The 21,591-nt window shown below is 36.4% G+C and overlaps 1 protein-coding gene across 1 annotated transcript; it reads right to left on the bottom strand.

The window, feature by feature from the left end:
* Positions 1–1,074: 1,074 nt before the first annotated feature.
* SULT6B1 (sulfotransferase family 6B member 1) lies at positions 1,075–20,519 on the bottom strand. The gene is given in 8 exon segments (XM_020992689.2): positions 1,075–1,230; positions 2,403–2,559; positions 5,660–5,709; positions 5,712–5,753; positions 10,742–10,868; positions 13,115–13,204; positions 19,913–20,025; positions 20,321–20,519. Coding segments are annotated over 8 exon segments (909 nt in total). The 3' UTR covers positions 1,075–1,099.
* Between the last annotated feature and the right edge of the window lie 1,072 nt (positions 20,520–21,591).

The raw sequence follows: 21,591 nt of genomic DNA, 5'->3' as shown, positions 1-21,591 counted from the left end.
TCATTATTCCCTCTCATGCACTCTGTTAAATGAATGAATGAATGAATGAGTGAGTGAGTGAATGAATGAATGAAAAGCAGTTCTTGATTGCTTACTATGTGCTAACTTTTTTGAGACACAAACATAAAATTAAAGACAGTCTCTGTCCTCAAGTTTGTATTCTTGGTGGGGATAAGGAGGGGAAGATAATTCACAAAAAGGAGTGATGGCTAGGAAGGAGCACTTTGGTTCTGAAAATTACAAGGATGGGGAGTGAGGCCATAGAGTATCAGATTGACATGTCCCACTCAGGAGTAGAGTTGATTTGATCATGGTTCATGGTTCTAGAACTGGAGGGTGGAGTGGTAGGGAAGGAGAAGGGCCACAGCAAGGCAGTTGTTGAGAAGGAGATGACTGTTCCAGATCAACTGGCCTAGTTGCTGCTCCATATAATTCCACCTCCCATCTTTATGTCTTTGTAAAGGCTAACCCTCTTGTGCACAATATACTCTTTCTTCATCTCTGCATCTTAAAATCTTTGACTTCCTTTAAAACCAATCCATTTGCCACCCCCTAGAGGACACCTTTCCTAATCCACTAAATCATTACTACTTCCTCCTTCCTCAGGGTATTATTTGTATACTAATCTGGAATGTAAGGTCCTTGAGGGCAGGAATTGTTTTTTATTAAATGTTTGTTGAGTTAGATTGGTAGGATTTGCAAACTGTAAAGTAAAATGTGGGCCATTCTTATTGGTATCAGGAAGAAGTTATTCTGATCTGATGCATTGATATCACATCAGTATCTTGTAAATTCAGTTAAAGTGAGTTAATCCTACAGAGCCTGATCATCATTGGGTAAAATGTTAAAACCAAATTTCTGAACTTGCAAAAACTAACAACCAGATTCTAAATCATAATGATCTCACCAAGGTATTTCAGAAGGACGAGCCCAAGACAGCCAGCATATTTTTTACCAACTATAATAGTACAAAAGAGTACAAAGTACATCTGGAATGTGCATTTTCTCAATAACATTTACAAATTTCAGTTTGGATTCATTCTTTGTAACTTCAGAAAGAAGAGAAAAAAATCATCTGATTCAACCAATATATTTGAAGTTAAGTCTTACAATGTGTATCATACTTCAATTTCATTCCCAATGGAGTGCCTGCTAAACATTCATTGAATTTTTCATCCATTTTTTGACTTTGAGTTTCACTGAACAGATTTTTCCAGTCTCCAACTTCACCTAGAAAACACAAAGAATAGGACCAGAGTTTAGTTAGTATGTTCCTTTTTATACATGGAAGTTCCTGGATTTTACTGTTATTTAGAACAAATGCTTTCATTTTGAATATGTGAGAAAAGACACACAAAAAAGAAGAGGAATGATATATACAGTCAAACAACAATATTATTTTCTGGCTAAAATCAATGACATAAATTGCAAGAAAAAACAAAATGATCAGGTGACTTCACTTTTGTGGCAAAAAAACCCCAAAACACTCTAGAGGTTTTTCCCCCTTGAATTTATTCCAGGGTCACAAAGGTCACAGTGCCATTGCAGATTCTCTTATAAGGAATGCCGGGTTTAAGAGGGAAATGGTGGTGTGCTATAAGACCTGCACAAAAGAATTCTTCCTTCTCCTCCAACAGGTTTTCGTACCCAGCATTCTACCTAAAGCTCATTATGAAATGTAAATATTCCTGGATCATCTAACACTTTAAACCAGTCAAGTAATAATAAGTAAGGTGCTCCCCTCTCCTCATCCCAAATATTTTTAAAATTCAAAAGGACTATACTTCTTCCTTAAACTTTTGAATTGTTGAAAGATTTAAGTTGAAAGTACAAGTTTCCTTTACCTTTGGAATTTAAATTTTCTGGTCAAAAGAATGCAGTAGGAAGTTTAGCCTAGTCTCTTAACCAGAAAGAATGGTACAGTGAGGTTGAGGATGGATTTGGAATTAGGGAATATGGGCTTGGATGCTGGCTATGTCATTTCCCTATCCATATGACAATGGAGTAAGTCACTTCATCCATCTGAAATTATTTCCTCATCTGAAAATATAAAGCATTTAAACTGGGTAACTTCCAAAGTACCTTCCAGTTCTAAATCTATCAGCCCAAGATATTCTTTGTATACCATTAGTAAATAGAACCACAAACAGAAAAACAGAAAGTTTTATTTAAGGTCCATTTATTAAGGTCCAATTAATGAAACCAATCAATGGCAAAATCATAAATAAACCAAGCCTGACTTCATACTGAGCAGTCCCTTCTTTACCATAATTATCCTACTTTTAACTTTCTTTAAATAATAATGAATGTGGTAAGGGGGCACTTCAAATTCCCTTTAGACACTAGGTAACTCTTTAAAGAAATTTAGTAATTCAAAATTCCTAAAACTAATGCAACTTTACCTTTTCGAAAAAGGAATGGCCCAATTGGACCATGCGTTTCCTGAGACTTTGCTCTCATTGCTTGAAAGGTGGTCCGGTCTGAAATAGTCTGAATCTGCTCCCCCGTCAGAGAGAATCCAAAGAATTCCACCATTTGTTTCACTCCCGCAGTTAGATTCTGAAAACAAAATTCTCTAGGTAGCCTTTAACACTTCCTTCTTTTCTACCCTTATGGACTTTTATCTTAGTTTCTATAGGAGGGTTTACCAAGCTTTTTTGGTCCCATTACTCCCTGGTTTTCAGTAAACTTTCCCATACCCCCAATTCAATATCAAAATAAATAGTAGTGCTAACCATGCATATGCACATAAATAAAATAGATCAATTAATTTCAGTAGGATAATATAGTTATTTACCAAGCATTCACCATACCACTTTGCCAAGCTTCTCACAGCCCAAAGGCATACATGTCCCCAAGCTTGGGAACTCCTGTCCTACATGGATTGTTTCAGACCTTTTCTTCTCTCTTCTTACAACCTTCTCTGGAACTCTTCAAACACTTAAGGAGGATGACCTGGCTTCTTATTTTAGTGAAAAGAGGATATCCAGTGCACTAGGTTTAAAGTCAGAGTTCCCAAGTTCAAATTCCTATAGCAACACGTATGGCCTGGGCAAGTCACTTAACTTCACTGTATCTCAGTTTCCTCATTTGTAAAGTAAGAAGTTCCCCAAAGGAAACCAAAGTCATAATTAAAAATCCAATACATAACAAAGTATTCAAAGTAGCACTCTTTATGGTAGTAAAGAATTGGAATCAAAGTTTGTAACCACTGAATGGAAAATAGATGAAAAAACTATAGTGCAGAAAGACTTATATGAACTGATGCTGAGTGAAGTGAGGAGAACCAGGAGAACACTGTACACAGTAACAGCAACATTGTGCAATGACTAACTTTAATAGACTTAGCTCTTCTCAGCAATGCAAGGATCTAAGACAACTCCAAAAGATTAATGATGTAAAATGCTGTCCACATCCAGAAAAAGAATTATGGAGTCTGAATGCAGATTGAAGCATACTATTTGCTCTCTCTCTTTTTCTTTTGTTTTGTTTCTTTTTTCTTGTGGTTCCTTCCATTGGTTCTAATTCTTCTTTACAACATGACTAATGTGAAAATGTTTAAGAGGGATGTATGTGTACAGCCTATATCAGATTGCATGCCATCTTGGGAAGGTGGAAGGGGAAGGAGGAGGAGAAAATTAGAACTCAAAATCTCATGGAAGTGAATGTTGAAAACTAAAAATAAATCAATAAATTTAGAAAAAAAGAACTACAATGCATAAATGTAATGGAATATTATTGTGAAATTAAAAATTATAAATATGAGGAATTCAGAGAAACTTTGGAAGATTTTGTAAGAAATAATTATTAATGACCAATATCTTGGGGAAATTCAGAGCTCTCCACTTTCTTCCAAAGTCCCAGACTTCAGTGTTTTGAAGGATATTACTGATAATGAGATTGCATTAACTCTTCAACCTTACACAGAATTTAATCCAAGGTGGGGAAGCCCATTGTGTTTTACTCAAACTTGAGTGGAGACAGATCCTTTTGTCTTGATAGCCAAGGCTTGGAGGGGTCTGAATATAGGGATAATTTCTCTGTCCAAGGGTGACATGAGGTCATCCTCAGCCCCTCCTTGAAAAGGTGTCAACCTCTCATAGAATTTGCTCTAAGAAAGAGACAAACAATTAGGTCAAGTCCATGTTTTTGTTTCTCTCAATCTGGCTTGACATGCATTGCATGGGAGTTACAGTTCTAAAATTGGGCCCTCCTAAGGGACCCACTGCCATGACTGTCTCTAAGAGAGACAGCCAAATGACCATCCTTTTATTAAGGACAGATTAGAGAAGGGAGAGACTTAACTAGGCAAGTATTTACAAAAATCTATTTTAAAACAATTTTTACTAATTTCTCTCTCCAAAGTTATCATTCACTCTCCCAGCTCTGATTGTATAAGGTAGCATTTCTTTAGCTTTGCAATCTATAGCCAAGCATCTGGGGGTACATTAAGCATATTCTCTCTCCATTAGTCATCTTCAGTTTGGAAAGTGCACTCACTCACAATCAGAGACCAAGATTCAACTGCCAAGCAAGTGATTGATGCATAACTTAAATGGGGGAAAAATAAAGCAAGGCATGAATATTCAAAAATAGGAATTTACCTCTAAACAAGGTAAGGCACTTTACTCTAAGGAAGTGGTGGGGAAATCACCCTATTTTTGTCTTCTGATAGAAAGTTGAAGGTTTCACCTTTATCATGACAAATGAAGCATGTGGGACTACTAAGTCATATTCTGAGTAATAAACAGTTCAAGGTATTTCAAAGATAAGAAATCCAGTTTCCCTCTGGTTAGTACTGAATAGAGTACTAGGCTTAGAGTCAGGAGGACTTGAGCTCAAATGTGACCACAGGCATTTAGCCATGTGACCCAAGTCACTTAAAAAGCAAACAAACCTCTATTTGCCTCAGTTTCCTAAAACGTAAAATGGATATAATAACGGCACCTGCCTGCTAAGGTTGTTATGAAGAACAAATGAAATTTTTTGTGAATCACTTAGTAGAGTGCCTGACACATAGTTGGTGCTATATAAATGTTTATTTCCTTCCTCCTTTCTGCCTCATGGAGAACAGGCCCACTTGGGTATATCACCCCCCAAAATGCTTTTCTTTAACTTGGAGACTGAGTGAATTCTTTCAGGACACCAGGAACCACATGTGTATTCCTCAACATTTTAGGTAGCACCCCAACATTTTGGGGGTCCACCCCGAACTCGTCACCAATGGCTACAGAGAAGGTGTAAGTGAATTCTTTCACACCTGAACCATTCTCCCAACTCTGACCTCCCCTTCTATTCCACTGCCTGGAAAAAATAAAAACAAAAACAAAAAACTCACATACAGATCTGTCATATAAAAAAAACTTCCATAGCTCCTTTTTGCATACCTTGTAAAATTCTAGTGGCTTTTTCTATCAATTATGGTACTACTCTACCATTTCAGTTTTATTTAATGTTATTGACCTCTATACTCTCGGTACTCTAGCCACACTGGACAACTTACTTGACCATACATTTATGTTTTCATGCCCTTACTAAAGTTGTTTACTGCTTCAAGTAAAAGCATTAAACTATGATTCAGCTATAATGTCTCCAAATGCTTTGTTATGTGACTTAAAATACATTTTACTCGAAAATATCAACAACCTGGATTTCTCACCTCTCTCAGATCTTCATATAGTATAAACATAATGTTTTCATCATCAAGGTTTTGTTCCAATTGACTGCATAGTCAAAGTAGCTTCCCCAAGAAACTAAAAAACAGACCAAAAACACACTATAAGACATTTCAATAAATGAGGTCAAAGAAGTAGAGGACTATGTTACAAATTAAATTCAATAAACATTTGTTAAAAATCTACTATGTGCCAAGCATTGTCCCAAGTCCTGGGGATTCATAGACAAAATGAGATAGCTCCTGCCTTCAAGAAGTTTTCATTCAACTGGGAACGAGGAAGAGGAAAATACAATATATTGACCAAAAAAAGACACTTTGAGAAGGAATGGCGCAACTAACAGCAGGGGGTCAGGGAGAGTTTCATGGGCAAAGCTGCAGCTGAGTTGATCCTTGAAAGGAGTTCAGAATTCTGAGAGATAGTGATGAGGTAGGGGTACATTCCATACAAAAGGCCAGAGTTGAAACATCAGCATTGGGGAACAGCTGGTAGTCTAATTGGACTAGAACAGAGAGGAGCAAAAGGGAGTAATATGAAATAAGGAATAAGGCTTTAATATATTCATATGTAGCCTCACTCAAGTCCTATTTCAGTATCTTATCATAGTATACATGCTTGAAGACTAGGTCATAATATAATCTGGCAGATCCTGCCAAATTCAAAAGGCTTAGGAATAGAGAGGCAATATGCTGTAATGGTAGAAAACAGGTCCTGGAGACAGGAAGACCTGGGTTCAGGTTCCATCTCTGAAACATACGTACTGTGTAATCTTTGTCAAGGCACTTAACTTCTCAATGACCCAAGAAACTCCTCAAGACGGCAACTTGAAGAGAAGGTACCCATATTCATTAACAGAATCTCCTCACTAGGACTTTCCTAAACCAATGAAATCACAGTTCTGGTCTTGCCACCCCCGACCCTAAAAGTCTGTTAGTATGGTCTTGTGGCAGCCATGAAATTTTGGTCATTAGGTTGTATTTATTTAACATTATGTATGGTCATATAGTACTTTAAAATATAAATTGTTCTGAACTGATGCAAAGCGAAAAGAGCAAAACCAGGATAACATTGTACACAATAACAGCAATATTGCATGATGATCAACTCTGAGTGATTTAGCTGTTCTCAGAAATACAGTGATGCAAGATAACTCCAAAGGCTCATGATGAAAAATGCTATCCACCTCCAGAGAAAGAATTGAAAGAATTTGAATGAAGACTGAAGCATGCTATTTTTCACTTTATTCTTTTGTGTTTTTTTTATTGGTCTGTGTTTTTTTCACAACACGATTAATATGGAAATCTGGTTTTCATTGTACACATATAACCTATATCAAATTGCTTACTATCTCACAGAAGGGGGAGGAGAGGAAAAGAGGGAGAGAGAGAATCTAGAACTCAAAATTTTTAAGACATGAATGTTAAAAATTGTTTTTACATGTAATAGAGAAAAATAAAATATTATTCAAAGAAAAAAGAGCATAAATTGTTCACATAGGATCATACATTTATAGTTGGAAGGGAGCCTAGAGGTCTTCTATTTTAGTTCTCTCATTTCACTGAGGCCCAGAGAGGTTATGTGATTTGCCCAGAGTCACATAAGCAGTCACTGGCAAGACTGGGATTTGAACTCAGGTCCTGTAACTTTGAATTCAGTACTCCAATTTTAGTTCTCTTTCTACTACATCATTAGTGGATATCCTAAATATAACTGTATGGATATATCTATGTTATACAAATTCTACATTCTAATCTCTACCCAGACATGATCTAGGACAAACTATTTGTAAATAATAAAATAGTATAAATTATTTGTCAGAGTTTTAAGCTTTGCTTCTTTTTGTTGTTGAGTTGTTGCTTTTTGTTTGCTTGTTTGTTTGTTTTGGTGAGACAATCAAACTGTCCAGGAACAAGGAAACAATTAAGAACACAGAAATAAAAGTAGGAAAAACCTGAGACCTAGACACAGTCAAGACCCTGACAGTGTGACAGAAAGCATCTCTAGTTTTTATTTTGGTCTGGGCTACTTCAGCTAAGTTCACTCTTACCTGCTCAAGTCTGGAAAAAGATTTTTCTCTATATCATGTCCAGTCATTTTAACCAAACTGCAGATACGCAGTCTCATCTCACCTAAATGTGTGCCTTTATCACATTTACCCATGTATATGTTCTTTTCTGTCTTATTCCAACCACTGGGGTAGTTTGACTTTGCTTTTGATAGCCAAGTTCATTCATATGTACCATTTAGCACATCGACTAATCAGTCATTCAACAAGGTTTTATTAAGTGGTTATTATGTGCCAGATGCTGTGCTAAGACCAAAAAACAAAAAACAATCCCTGCTTCAAGAAGCTTTTATTCTGTTAAGAGAAATTATCTGAACACATATAAGTAAATACATATGAAATAAAGAGTGTGTCCTTGAAAGACCTGGTGCAGTTTTAAGTTTTTAAGCTTAAAACTTTATTAAGACTTTGGGGACCCTCAGTATAGAAGGTAAGTACCAGGTAATTTAGGGACTGAGGAAGAGGCATTAGGAGCTGAGGGGAACAGAAAAGGTCTTAAGTATCAGTTCCTTGAGTATCTCATGAGATCCTTGAGTAGCATGATACTTTGAAGGGATTCTAAGAGGTGGATGTTAGGAGCAGGTACATTCTAGACATAGATGATATTCTGGGCAGAGTTACAGAGATTGGAGATGGAATGTCATGTGTAAGAAACAGCAAGTAGAGCAATTTTGGGAGAACCATACAGAATGTGAAGAAGAGTAATGGGCAATAGCATACAATGTGGGGCAGCGAGGTGGTGTAGGGGATAGAGTGCCAGGCCTGGAGTTGGGAAGATACATTTTCCTGAATTCAAATCTGGCCTCACACACTACAGACACAATCCTGTTTGCCTCAGTTCCTCATCTGTAAAATGAGTCAAAGAAGGAAATGGCAAACCACTACAGTATCTTTGCCAAGAAAACCCCAAATGGGGTCAGACATAATTGAACAACAACACTGGAAAAGTAGTCTGGAAACTAAGTGCCAAAAGAGAAGTTTATATCTTTTCTTAGAGGCAACAAGGAGATTTTTGAGAAGGGGAGCGACACGGTCAGACATATGCTTTAGGATTATCACATTGGTAGCTGTGTGGTGGATGGAATGGAGAGGGAGAGACTTGAGTCAGGGGGAACAACATATATTGAGAAATTAAGTAGCCCTTACAATAAGCTTCCTTCACCCTTAATTGCTTTGAATTTTATCATTTGATTTATTTTCTATTATCATTTCATTCCTTATCCTTCTCTAGTACTCTCTGAAGAGAACAAAATAAATTGCTGAGTTTTTTCCACCTCAGTAACAGAAGCCATGTCTCCCCTTTTTATTCCATCAAAATAAGTTGCAGGAAAAGCAATGATCACCTGATGAAAAATTTGAGAATTACTGATTCAGGTGCCATTAAATATATTAGAAATATTTTTAGGTTCTGGTTCCTAAAATATATTGGCACCTCAGTTAAATAGGTAAAATAAAATTGAAACAATCTAGAATACAAAAACTTGTCTAGGACCAAATGAGATTTTGTCTCCTATAGCAGCTGTTATGGGCACTGTACTCAGTGCAGTTTCTTTTTCTTAGACTTGGCCCATTGGCTTCAAATGCATAAACTGTAGATAAGAAGAAGGATGAAATTATCTCTAGAGTCCCTTCTAGAACCAATATTCAATGATTCTATAGTGCCAAAATGTAGAAGAAGAATAGACAGTGAAGAAAGTAGGTTGTCACCAGTGGCAGCACCTCCCCTTCCTCTGCCCACACATGTTTCTCTGTAGTTGCTGAAGAGAAAGGACAGGGGTATTGATCACATGCTGCAGTAGATAAAATATGGCTTTTTGATATGGCATAATAGCTCCAGGGCATGACTTCAAAACAGGAAACCCAGCATTTCACAATATCACAAAATTTTTGCATCAGAAGGGATATTAATGTCTATCTAGTCCGACTCATGTACAAAAAGAATCTCTAGTATAACATACCAAACATCTGGTTATCCACCCTCTACTTGAAGACCTCCAAGGAAGAAACCAGAATTCGAATCACCTCAGTTATTTATTTACTAGTGTCATCATGAATGTGGCTCCGAAGGCCTCCAGTGTTCTTATCTATAGAATGGGGTAATAATGCCTGTACTACCAGCCTCACAGAGTTGTTGTGAAGGTGATTTGCTAAATGAAGTGCTATGGTAAATATGAGATAGAGATGAGGACGAGGATGAGGAGGATGAGGATGAGGATGAGGATAAGGATGATGAGGATGATGATAAAGAGACTTGGACAACTCATTTCTATCCTGATTTGTTCATTTTCTAGTATATCTGCCTAAATAATATGTTTTTGTAAGAGTTCTTCCATAGGCAGATCCTTATATTTGCCTTATATTTATTTTGTTTAAACTTGTACCTTTTTATATGTTCTTTTACTTCAATAGAATGTCAATTCCTTGAAGGCAGGTGCTGTTTCATTTTTGTCTTTGCATACCCACCCCTGAGCACACTGTCTGGCACATAGTAGACACTTAAAAATGCTTGTTGATTGATTCAACACGTTACCAAAGGCAATCATGAATCTTAATAACTTGATATTTTAAAGCCCAGAGACAACGGTACAACTAGCAATGTAAAAGAACTGCTGGGCCATCACCAGTCATCATGACTTATGTCTTGCCATTGGACTCCAATGACTCCGGAGGAGAGAGTGAGGCTAGTGACTTTGCACAGTTCTGCCCCATTTAAATCCAATTCACTTGCAAGTCAAGACATCATCCTCCTGATGCCATTAGTCCTTTTCAAGAACAAAGGACAAATAACAACAAACAACAAAAGATTCTGTGGAACTCAGTTTCCTTATCTGGAAAATGGTTTCTGAAGTGTTTTATAGTATTAAAACAATATGATTCTTTGATACTATTCTATTTATTTGACCACAGATTCTATTAAAAGTCTTGCTTTCTTTCTTAGCTTTGAAACATATTTACAACATTTATTTATCTGAAATGACAATGTTTCTTTAAGCAACTATACCTTGTCCTTTCATGAAATAGCTGAAGAAGTCATTCCAAGAGCCATAGCTTGGAATATCAGGGACATCATTGTGGAAATGAAAGAAAGATGTTGCTGTATCTTTTGGATTTCTAAACATCACCAATATCTGAAAAGGAAAAAAAAGAGTTCAGTCTACCTTAAGTTTATGCTTATTCAATTAACAAAAGAACTAATGTAAACAATTTCATTTTATACTCCGACATTTGATTAACAAGTAGAAAAAATACCTCTTGCTGTGGAGATAAGAGCAGTACGGATTAATGGAGCATACACTAGCTCTGTAGCAGAGGACTTGGGTTCAAGGTCTCTCTATAATGCTTAAGGACCTCGAACAGATCACCTCAACCTACTGAGTCTCTGTTTCCTCAACTATAAAATGAGGATGATAATTGTACCTACTTCCAGCAGTTGTTGTAAGGATCAAATAAGATGATACTTATGAAGTGCTTAGTATATAGTAGGTGCTTAATGAATGATTGCTCCCTTATCATGTCTTTTGCTCTCTTCTATGTGTGTGCTGTGGTGTGCTATGGTTGAAAGAGCCCTGGGAACTGAAGTTAGAATACCTAGGTTTAAGTTCTTGTTCTACTCTTTACTAATTATATGTGGTTTTGAGCAAGTTATCCAATTTCTACAACTACAAAAAATGTATATAAAAACACTTTGTAAACTGAAAAGCCCTATTCAAATATAAGATATTATTATCATTACCTTATTTTCTTTAAGGAATGGAATAGCAAAGCTATATATAATAAAGGGAAAGGTGGTAAAAGGGGAAGTTGAAATTCTGATTATTTATTCCTATTATTTATTCATTATCCATGTTTTATTAGGTCAGAAGCTCCATGTAAGTAGGAATTTCATCTTATTTATATTTCTCTGAGTGCCTTGGGGGGGGCAGGATTTGGAGGTGGAAAGAGCCTTCAGTCTTGCCAACTGTAACATTCCACTTCATACCCATCATATTGGCAAAGTTGATAGAAAAGGAAAATGACAAATGTTGGAGGGTCTTCAGGGAAACAAGTATAGTAGTACACTGTTGGTGGAACTCTGAATTGGTCCAGCCATTCTGAAAAGCAATTTGGAACTCTACCCAAAAAATTGCTAAACTGCGCTTACCTTTTGACCCAGTAATACCACTATTAGACCTATATACCCATCAAAGGAAGAGGAAATAATATTTGCATCACACCCAAAAAATATAGCAGCTCTTTTTGTAGTGGCAAAGAACTGGAAGTCCATCATTTGTGGAATGACTGAACAAATTATGGTATATGAATGTGATGGAATACTGTTATGATGTAAGAAATTATGGGGTGAATGATTTCAGAGAAACCTGAAAAAACTTCTATAAATTGATGCAGAGTGAAGTGAGCAGAACTGCGGGAACAACTTATACAATAACAACACTGTAAAGACAAACAACTTTGAAAGACTTAAGATCTCTGATGAATACAAGAACCAACTGTAATTTCAGAGGACCCATGTTGAGATTTAGGAGGCAAAGCCAAGGTTTATTATGTATGTTTCAGCATAGATTTGGAGTTTCTCAATCATCTCTGAACAAGAACAGAGATTTCCTAAAGCTTGTATAGTTTCTAATCACATCAAAGTGATGAAGGTAAAGATTATAATTTTTGGATTTATAGACACCAAAAAGGAGACAGGAATCCATACTTGCACTAGAGGAAAAATAAAGATTTACCTTACACAAATACACTTGTAAGATTTACATTTCAAGGATAGGCTTATGAGATGTACATTTCAAAGATACACTTGGAAAGTTTTTAATGGGTTAATTGAGAGGAAGAAGTTTTATAGCCAAAACATAATTAAAGAAGAGAAATCATGTCAGAGCTGGTTGAGAATTTATCAATAAAGAATAGAAAAGGGGGTCATTTAGGTTTTACAACCATGAGGTGGTTGTAAATTATTTTACAATTTCTTACCTCTGTTAAAGAATAATTGGAAGTCTCAGTTGGTTTAACGCACCTTAAAGAAAGCCTCAGCTTTGCTATGTGACTTTCTTCACAATTAAAGATAGCTATATTGAACCCAAATAATAATGGAGTAAAGGAATCAGAAATTCTTACACCATAATAAAATGTTGTCTCTTTTGGATATTTTACTTTATCATGAATAAGTGTGATAATGAAGAGTTCATCCTGGAATAAGGTGAGGGGAATTCCTGTGACATGAAGACCAAAAGTATCAGTAAAATATATTTAAAAAAAAAACTGAGACCAACCCCATTGGGTATCTGACCTCAATAAAACTTTGTGATGAGGAAATGAACTAAGGTCACTGTGAGCATTTCAATGGCAGTGGAGAGGGCATCCTGTAGACACTCACCTTGGCTTTGTTTGTGAAGATGGACTTGGGCAGTTTGTCATACTGAAGATGAGTTGCCAAAATCCTTGGAGATGGGAATTGTTTCATCCTCTGTAAAAAACAAAAACAAACAAACACAAAAAAAAACAAGTGAAGGAAGATTGCTATATGTTCAAGGTTAGGACTATTCATTCCTTAGCCTGGGTAGGAAGCCAGTCCTATATACTTCTTTAGGAAACTCCTCTCTTGTCCTCTCCCTTTTCCTCCCTAACCTTTCCCTCCATTATTAGATTGGATCTTCTACTTCCCATCCATAGTTTGACTAGCACTTCAGTATCTCCATTTTTCATCAGTGAATGAGGGCTTCTCAGGCCCCAGCTTTGGTTTTACATTCAGTCTTTCACTCTTTATTAAGTCCCTCTGCCTATCTCATGCTGTTTTTCCTTGTGGTCTCTCAGATTGCTTATCTCTTTCTAGCTGTGGCTTCTTCTGTCATTCTGTGCCTTCAAAACCCTTCTACATTTCTGCCTTATTAATGATGGGAAGAGGCAAAAGGGATTTCCTTTCTGAAATGGTTTTTTTTAATCAAAATTCCTAGGTATCAAACAACTTACCAATGATAATTGCTAATTTATTATCTATCATGCGTTAGGCACTGATTTAGGTGCTTAGGATATAAAAACAAAGAATGAAACAATCTTTGTTCCTAAGGACCTTAATGTTCTATTTGCAGAGATAACTATGCCATCAATGATAGCACATTAGACCTTTTGCTCATGGTAGATCTCTTTTCATATAAATGTAATGGGGATCTGATCAAAGGAGTTTCTTCTTCAGAGCATGCAAAACATAGTCTGCTTACAGCTAGCCCATATGGAAGAGGTTGGGGAACTTGCTTCCAGAAATGCATGAAGATAGGTAATGCAATGCCTTGTTCCATGATTTGGAATAAATACAAACATTTTGTAATTGATTCAGTTCTACTAACCATGTGGATAAGGGATAGATTATTGATTGGCTGCTGAATTGAAATTAGTCAACCAGCAAAACCTGGTTACTAAGTTTATTTGTCTTGTTCTTTCCTGTCTAGATGCTATTCAGGAAAGAGACACAGGCTATAAACCTTTAGATGAGGAGAGGCCTCAAGCCCTCCTCCTTTGGGACCAATATGTGGCCTATGAACACAAGACACTCTTCTTGGCCTCTTTGCCTTTCTTCTTTCCTACTTCAGGTGAAGGAATATTAGAAATAGCTACAATGGCCTTGAAAGCTTCAAAAGCTTGGAATGGAACTTGCAGTCTATGTCTGAATTTGCCAGAAGCCAGATAGTGAGAAGCAAAGATCTGCTTGAGCAGTCAGAGCCCTAGGAGATCTAAGAGGAAGGTATAGTAATTGATTCATTTTCTAAAGCTGAATTTGGAAGTGAACTTGATGGGATAAATCCTATGTAGAAAATGTATTAATTTTGATCCTCCTCTCTCTGGGGGGAGAAATGATATAGAGAAAACTGTGCCCTAAAGTATTGAGAGGAAATGCCTTGTAACTTCTGCTCTTGCTAAATATGAAGTAAATGTTCAGTCATGTCCAACACTTTGTGGCCCCATTTAGGATTTTCTTGGCAAAGATACTGGAGTAGTTTGTCATTTCCTCCTCCAGTTCATTTTATAGTTGAGGAAATGGAGGCAAACAGGGTTAAATGACTTGCCCAGAGTCACACAGGTAGTATCTGAGGTCACATTTGAACTCAGGGAAATGAATCTTCTTGACTTCAGGCCCGGCACTCTATCCACTGCACCACCTAGCTGCCATATGAAGTAAATATCCCTTTGCAAAAGCTACGATGTTAAATGTAGAGAACACACTGGAATGGGGTCGGGGGTGGGGGGGGAGGGGGAGAGTAGGGCTGGAACCATAGCAATACGGAAACATTCTCCAGGGTGATCTGTGCACTGTGTGCTTAATAAATAAAAACTCCTCTTTTCAAAGAAAGGCCAGTTAAAATGCAAGATGGATAATATCTACCAAGAGATATTATTTAGCCAAAGCAAAAAGACCCTTTGTTCCTAATAGCCTTGAATATCTGTTAAAAAAAAAATAGGGTGGGGAGGAACCTATCCATTGGTTGCTATGATTAATGTGGACAGTGAAAGAGAATACCAGCAAAAAATAATGAAGACATAAATATGTATTTGAATTTCCATAGGCACAGCAAGTTATAGTCTTGGCTAGTTTTGACCTAGATTTTTGTATCTGTCAGTGCACTGAATGCAATATTTGTGGATATAAACCAGGAGAAAACTATAATGCTAAATTTGAAATGTTTCTTAAAATGAGTTTCTTTGATATTCTTGGGAGGTTACAATTTTGAAACAGGAAAATGAGTAATCTTAAAATTTGAAAGTGGACTGGAGTTATTTCAGTCTTTATGGTAACAGTTTCAGTCTTGGCAACAACAGTTTGGGGAGTAAAAGAAAAAGTTTCCAATGTAATACAATCTTGAATTGAGGAAAAACTGAAGAGGCCATGTTCTGGGAACTTGAACAAACGAACGAGGAGGCAGAATAATGTAGAGGAAAGAATGCAAGCATTCACCTCTGGCTCCTGTACAATAGCTATATGGCAAATCACGGCAACTCTGAGCCTCAGTTTCCTCTTCTACAAAATGGGGATGATAATACATTTATGCATCTTCCTCACAGGATTAGTTAGGGATTAAAGTGAGATATTATGTATGTGTATCTTTATACATTTTTAAAAGCTATATGCATATAAACTTATTATAATAGAATCATAGGTGTACAGTTAGAAGGGATCTTAGAGGTCATCTAGTCCAACTCCATTATTTTATAGAGGAGGAAATGGAAATCCAGGGAAATTATTATTGCCTAAAATCATTTAGGTGATGCAATGGATAAAACATGGAGCCTGGTGTCAATCATGGAACTTGAGTTCAAATCCAGCTTCAGACACCTTCTAGCTGTATGACCCTGGGGGAGTCACTTAGTCTTTGTCTACCTCAATTTCCTCAACTGTAAAATGGGGTATAATAACAGCACCTATCTTCCAAGGTTATTTTGAAGATCAAATGAGATAATTTTTGTACAGCATTTAGTACAGTACAGAGCATACTAGACACTTAATAACTGGGAAGGCTTAGAAGCTCCTTTTAAGCTGAGTAGGGTTTGTTTCATTCTTTGTATTTGTATACCCAGCACCTGACACTGTACCTGGTATATAGTAGGTACTTAATAAATGCTTGTTAATTTACTGATCCATTCAATGACTTCAAAAAATTGATGACAAAGCATGCTTCCAACCTTTCAACAGAAATATAGTAGAAGTTCCTTCTTTCCTCCTTTCCTTTCCTTTTCTTTGAGGTTAATTTCCATCTATTCTGTATGTATTCTGTATATACCTATTTATGTGCATATTGTCTTCTTCATTAGAATGTAATCTCCTTGAAGGTAGATACTGTTTTTTCTAAAATATATCAAAAAGATTTAACACAGTGCCTGGCACACAGTAAGTGCTTAATAAGTATTTGCTGATTGATAATATGCCTTGATTCATCTCTAATGTTGGTGGCAATGATCTCTTCCTTTTTTTGAATAATGTTATTTTCCCCCCAATTATATGTACAAATAATATTGGACATTCATTTTTTAAAAATTTTGAGTGCCTGATTCTCTCTCGCCCTCCTCTCCTCCTCGTTCCCTGATATGGTAAGCAAATTGATTTGTTATATATGAGCAATCATGTGAAACACATTTCCATATCATTCATCTTGTGAAAGAAGACACAGACCAAACAAACAAATAAACCCAAACCATGAAAAATAGTATGCTTTGGTCTGCATTCAGACTCTATGCAACAATCTCTTCTGATCACTGTACACTCACCCCCAATTTTACATAGTTACATTGTAGACATCCCCTTTTCTGCAGGAAAAAACCCCCATATGCTGCATTGTTTGTAAGGGGTGTGCTATTCCATGGGCTTATCTTAGTATCCCCAAAAGAAACACTATCTAGTCACCCTTCCCCTGTTTCTAGTTGTAGCCTCATTGGGGGGAGGGTGTGTGTGATCATGCCTTGTTTACATGCCCCTATATAACTGGAGAATTCTTTAGGATTAAACACATGGTTTATGACATATTTAATGACTACAGAAATAGTTACCCTCCCCTCATCACAGGAAAGAAAAAAAATGTAAAACAATAACAGAAATTGCTGACAGACATAGATAAAGTTCTTTAAGGTTTAACCACACATCATCACAGTTTCACTTAGTCCTTACATAATTTAGCTATTGGGTCAATAGGAATGAAAACTATCAGATCACCTGTATGTATATATGTATATATGTGTGTGTGTATATAATATATATATATATATATGTATGTATACACACATATATATATATATATATTTATATTTGTCATCATTATCATTAGCGTCTTTCACTCCTAATTCCCTTCCCCTTTAAAAAAACAAACAAAAAACATTATTCCCTGTAGCAAATAAATAATCAAGCAGAAAAAATCCACATAGTGACCATGTTTGAGAACATATGTCTCATTCTACACCTCAAATCTATTATATTTCTCCTAATAAAGCATGCTTTATTATCAGTTTTTGGGAGTCATTGATTTGATCAGTAAATCAACAAGCATTTATTAAGTTCCTGCTATGTACCAAGCATAGCATTAGGTTCTGGGGATACAAATACAAAGAATGGAACCATCCCTACTCAATTTAAAAGGAGCTTCCAATCATTTCTAATGAAAAGACCAGAAATGAGTAAAAACTTTGAAATATAAACACAGGAGCCATGAGAAATGTAAAACTAAATATGAGTAAGCAATGAAGAGAGATTAAATGAGGATTAAGTATTTAAATTATAATAGGAAGAGATGATACAAATTTCTCTTGGGAGCCTTCATGTCATCAGGGGTCACAGAGGGAATTCGTTATGACAGAGAGATGGTTTTGTTATGTTTTGATGATTTTAAGAGAAGAAAGAAAAGGAAGAAAAGGAATAAACAGGTGGGAAAAGCAGAAGGATGTGATGGAATTTATAATCATCAGTGTAAATAGAAAATCATACAAATAAAAAGGAAAGGATGGGGAGAATTGGCAACATTTGAACCTCACTTTTATGTGAACTGATCAAAGAAGGGTAGAATACACATAGAGAAAGTTGACAGTGGAAATACATTTAACTCAACAGGAAATTTTTTATTAAACTACTTGAACAAGCAGCCTTTCCCCAGGGATAATACCCCAATTCACTTGAACCTAAAGATTACTTCTTGCCTCCCATCCATGGAGCCCAATTCTTGACACTGCCACAGTTAGCTACCCAAAGTTACAGTGCTGTTGACTTGCTCCAGATGTGGAGTCATAATTCCTAAAATAACTCGGTTATTGCTTCAATGGAAGGATCACTTTGCTAGCCTTCTATCCCTTTATATATTTTCTTGTTCATGGTGATGGCCGAGTACTGTTGACATATCCATCTTTATCACCTCCTCCTCACAAGTAATTTGGATTCTACCCTAAGCTCTCAGCTTTGATGGGTCTGCTTTTGCCTTCTCTTGCTGGGGCACAGGACTTCAGTCACTTTCTGCACAGTGCTCTCTTTTCCAAGCTCCTCTTTCTGTGTCTTCTTTCCCCATTAGCATATAAGCTCCTTGAAGGCAGGGGTTGTCTTCTCAGTTTGTATTTGTATTCTCAGTGCTTGGCCCAATGCCTCACAAATAATAAGTGCTTAACAAATTTTTTTTCCCTACCTATCTATCTATCCAAGGATAGACTGGAACTGACTTTGGTCAGTAGTACTGACTCTGTAACCAGAGGTGCAGTACTTTTATACCAATACCAAATTGGATATAAGACTTCTACTCCAGAAGGCTCTGAATTTATCTGCTCCTGCACATCCTCAAAATAAGCCTTGGCTTATGATGATTCTTGTAAAGTCGCTTCCTGCATCTCATACTTTGAATAGTCTAGCCAACTATGATCCAACTCACCCTTTTACTACTTACTACCAGTATCACCTTGAGTGAGTCACTTGACTTCTTTGAGACTCAGTTTCCTCATCTTTCAAATGAGGAATTTGGACTGGATGATCACTCCAGCTTGATATACTATGAAACCCATGAAAATCTTAGGGAAATAGTTACATGATTCTGGGAACATTCCTTAGAGACCAATCTACCCCAGACCTTTAATGTATCTTAATCTGTAATGTTTCCTCACCAAAGAAACCTGTTACATAAAATTTGATTCCCCAGCCAGCACATTTCTGGATTAAAGGAGTGCCATGTCAAATACAGTTGGAACCAGAATATGGATGGCATAGCCCTCTGTTAAGTAAAATATTTAAAAGACATCAAATTTACTAAATAGCCTTCTGTATCCCAGAAAGTATCTGTAAGTTACATGTTAATCATGAGGTTTGTGTGGTTCACCTAGAAACCAACCTGATGCTGGCCGGGGATCACAATAGGAAAAGAAGCACCACATCTTTCCTCAAAAGTCGTAACATTTTGATTATATCAAATGTAGTTTCTCATTAGCAAATGGTTTAGGATCGTTAGTGTAAAATGACAGGGATGAGTCCTGGACTTTAGAGCTGCATTCTGTACTACTCATGACTCTCTCTTCTGAGTTTTAGACCCTTTAAACAAAGTTCAGCTAGTCATGAATATCTTTCAAATTTAGATGCTCTTATTTACTAAACTAGGACTTACCAAATGGATGGAAAGATTCCTTTCCTATGTTGATACTTCTATAATTTCATAGCTAAGATACTAACCTGATATTTTTCTGGGTCTCCACATTCAAGAACTGGAAATTCTGGATGTTCATACTTTTGGGGGGAGATGGCACATATTAATTCACTAAAGATCTGGAGAAGCCAGTTTGATCCTATACCACAGTAAGCAAAAGAAAATTAGTTGGAAACAAGGGGGGGGGTAGAGAATGCCCAAACATGTAGTATTTAAGTAAAAATCACCTTACTGAAAATTAATCTTAATAGAAATAAAATAATAGTATATTTCCTTCTGAAAATGTCCTATTTGTACATTGACACAAAATTACAAATGGCAATTTGTTAGCTATCTTGTTTTATGATGCATTATTTAATATGTTAAAATTCACAGACTAGATTTTTGGGTTTTTTTTTTCAGGGGGAAGGTTGTATCAAATGGGTTATATTTACCACACTTGGGATAAGATGCCAGCACTATGTCCTCTCTTCTGGCTTCAAAGTGGTCCAGTGCTTGGAAAGTTTCTGCATTGCATATGGTGATTGGGTAAGTGATTCCCTGATAAGAGAAAAGAAGGCAAGAAAGGGCAGTTTCTCTAGATTTTTCCAAAGCTTCATCAATGTATTCAATAACTTTGGAGTTCTGGGCCATGTTCGCTTCCTGTTATTCAGCAGAAGTAGTAGCTTTTAACTAAACTCTAAGTGGGTGGAGTAAAGAAAAATCCTAGGGTTTCTCCTGTACTCATGAGAAACATGTAATTTCTTTCCTGCCCATCCTCCTATAGGGAAAAAAAAAAAAGCAAAATACAGGTGCTTGAAAAAGACCAAGGAAATCATTGAAAACTAATCCGTTCTAAAGGCCAGAATCCATTACTCGGGGATAAATATGTCAGTAAGCCACACTTGGCCCCAAAAAAGGAATTGAAAAGATACCTCTGCTTCCTTACTTTGCAGAAAAAGATTATGGATGTGGATGTCGAACATTGCACAGACTGTCAGAACTAATTGATATAGTAGTTGATTTTGCTCAACTGCTTTTTTTTTCTTTCTACTTTTTTTTAAACTCTTTTTTAGGAATGACTTCCTCGAAACAGGAAGAGATTGGTATATGTTTCAGAATGAAGATCCTTGGCATTATTAAACAGTTCAACATAAAAAATGGATATACAGCTTTATCAACAGAAATGACATTAAAGAAGATGTACAATCCTCTTTGCCACTAAACCTTAAGGACCACTGGGTCTTGCCATTGACTTGTAGCTGAAACCACCTATATTGTGTTATCTCCTCCTGTTAGAATGTGAGCTCCTTGAGAGCAAGGTCTGTCTAGCTTTTCTCTTTTTTGAATCTCTAGTACTTAGCACTTTGTACATGAAAAATCCTTGATAAATTATTTTTAATTCATTCATTCAGTAAAAACAAGAGATACCTGTTTTTAAAAATATAATGTCCCCCTCCAAGTTAAAGAAAATAAGCTACCATTGCTAGTAGGAATGACAAAATATTTATTGAAATTAATCTTTGTTTTTATATTAAAAGAAAAGATCCATTTAGCGAATGAAAGATTGTGTCTGCTTATTGCATCAAATAGGTCCTACAAGAACTATATCTCTGACCATATGAATAAACCTATTAGATATCAAGTTTCTTATATCCTTGTGCCTCTGGACCAAGAAATGTATTTTAACCAAATCTGGGCAAAATTCTTACTCTCTGTCATCCAT

The sequence above is a fragment of the Phascolarctos cinereus genome, unplaced genomic scaffold (assembly GCF_003287225.1).
Source record: "Phascolarctos cinereus isolate Bilbo 61053 unplaced genomic scaffold, phaCin_HiC Scaffold_2;HRSCAF=192, whole genome shotgun sequence".
NCBI classification, from domain to species: Eukaryota; Metazoa; Chordata; class Mammalia; order Diprotodontia; family Phascolarctidae; genus Phascolarctos; species Phascolarctos cinereus.
This window is presented reverse-complemented; position numbering and strand designations above follow the sequence as displayed.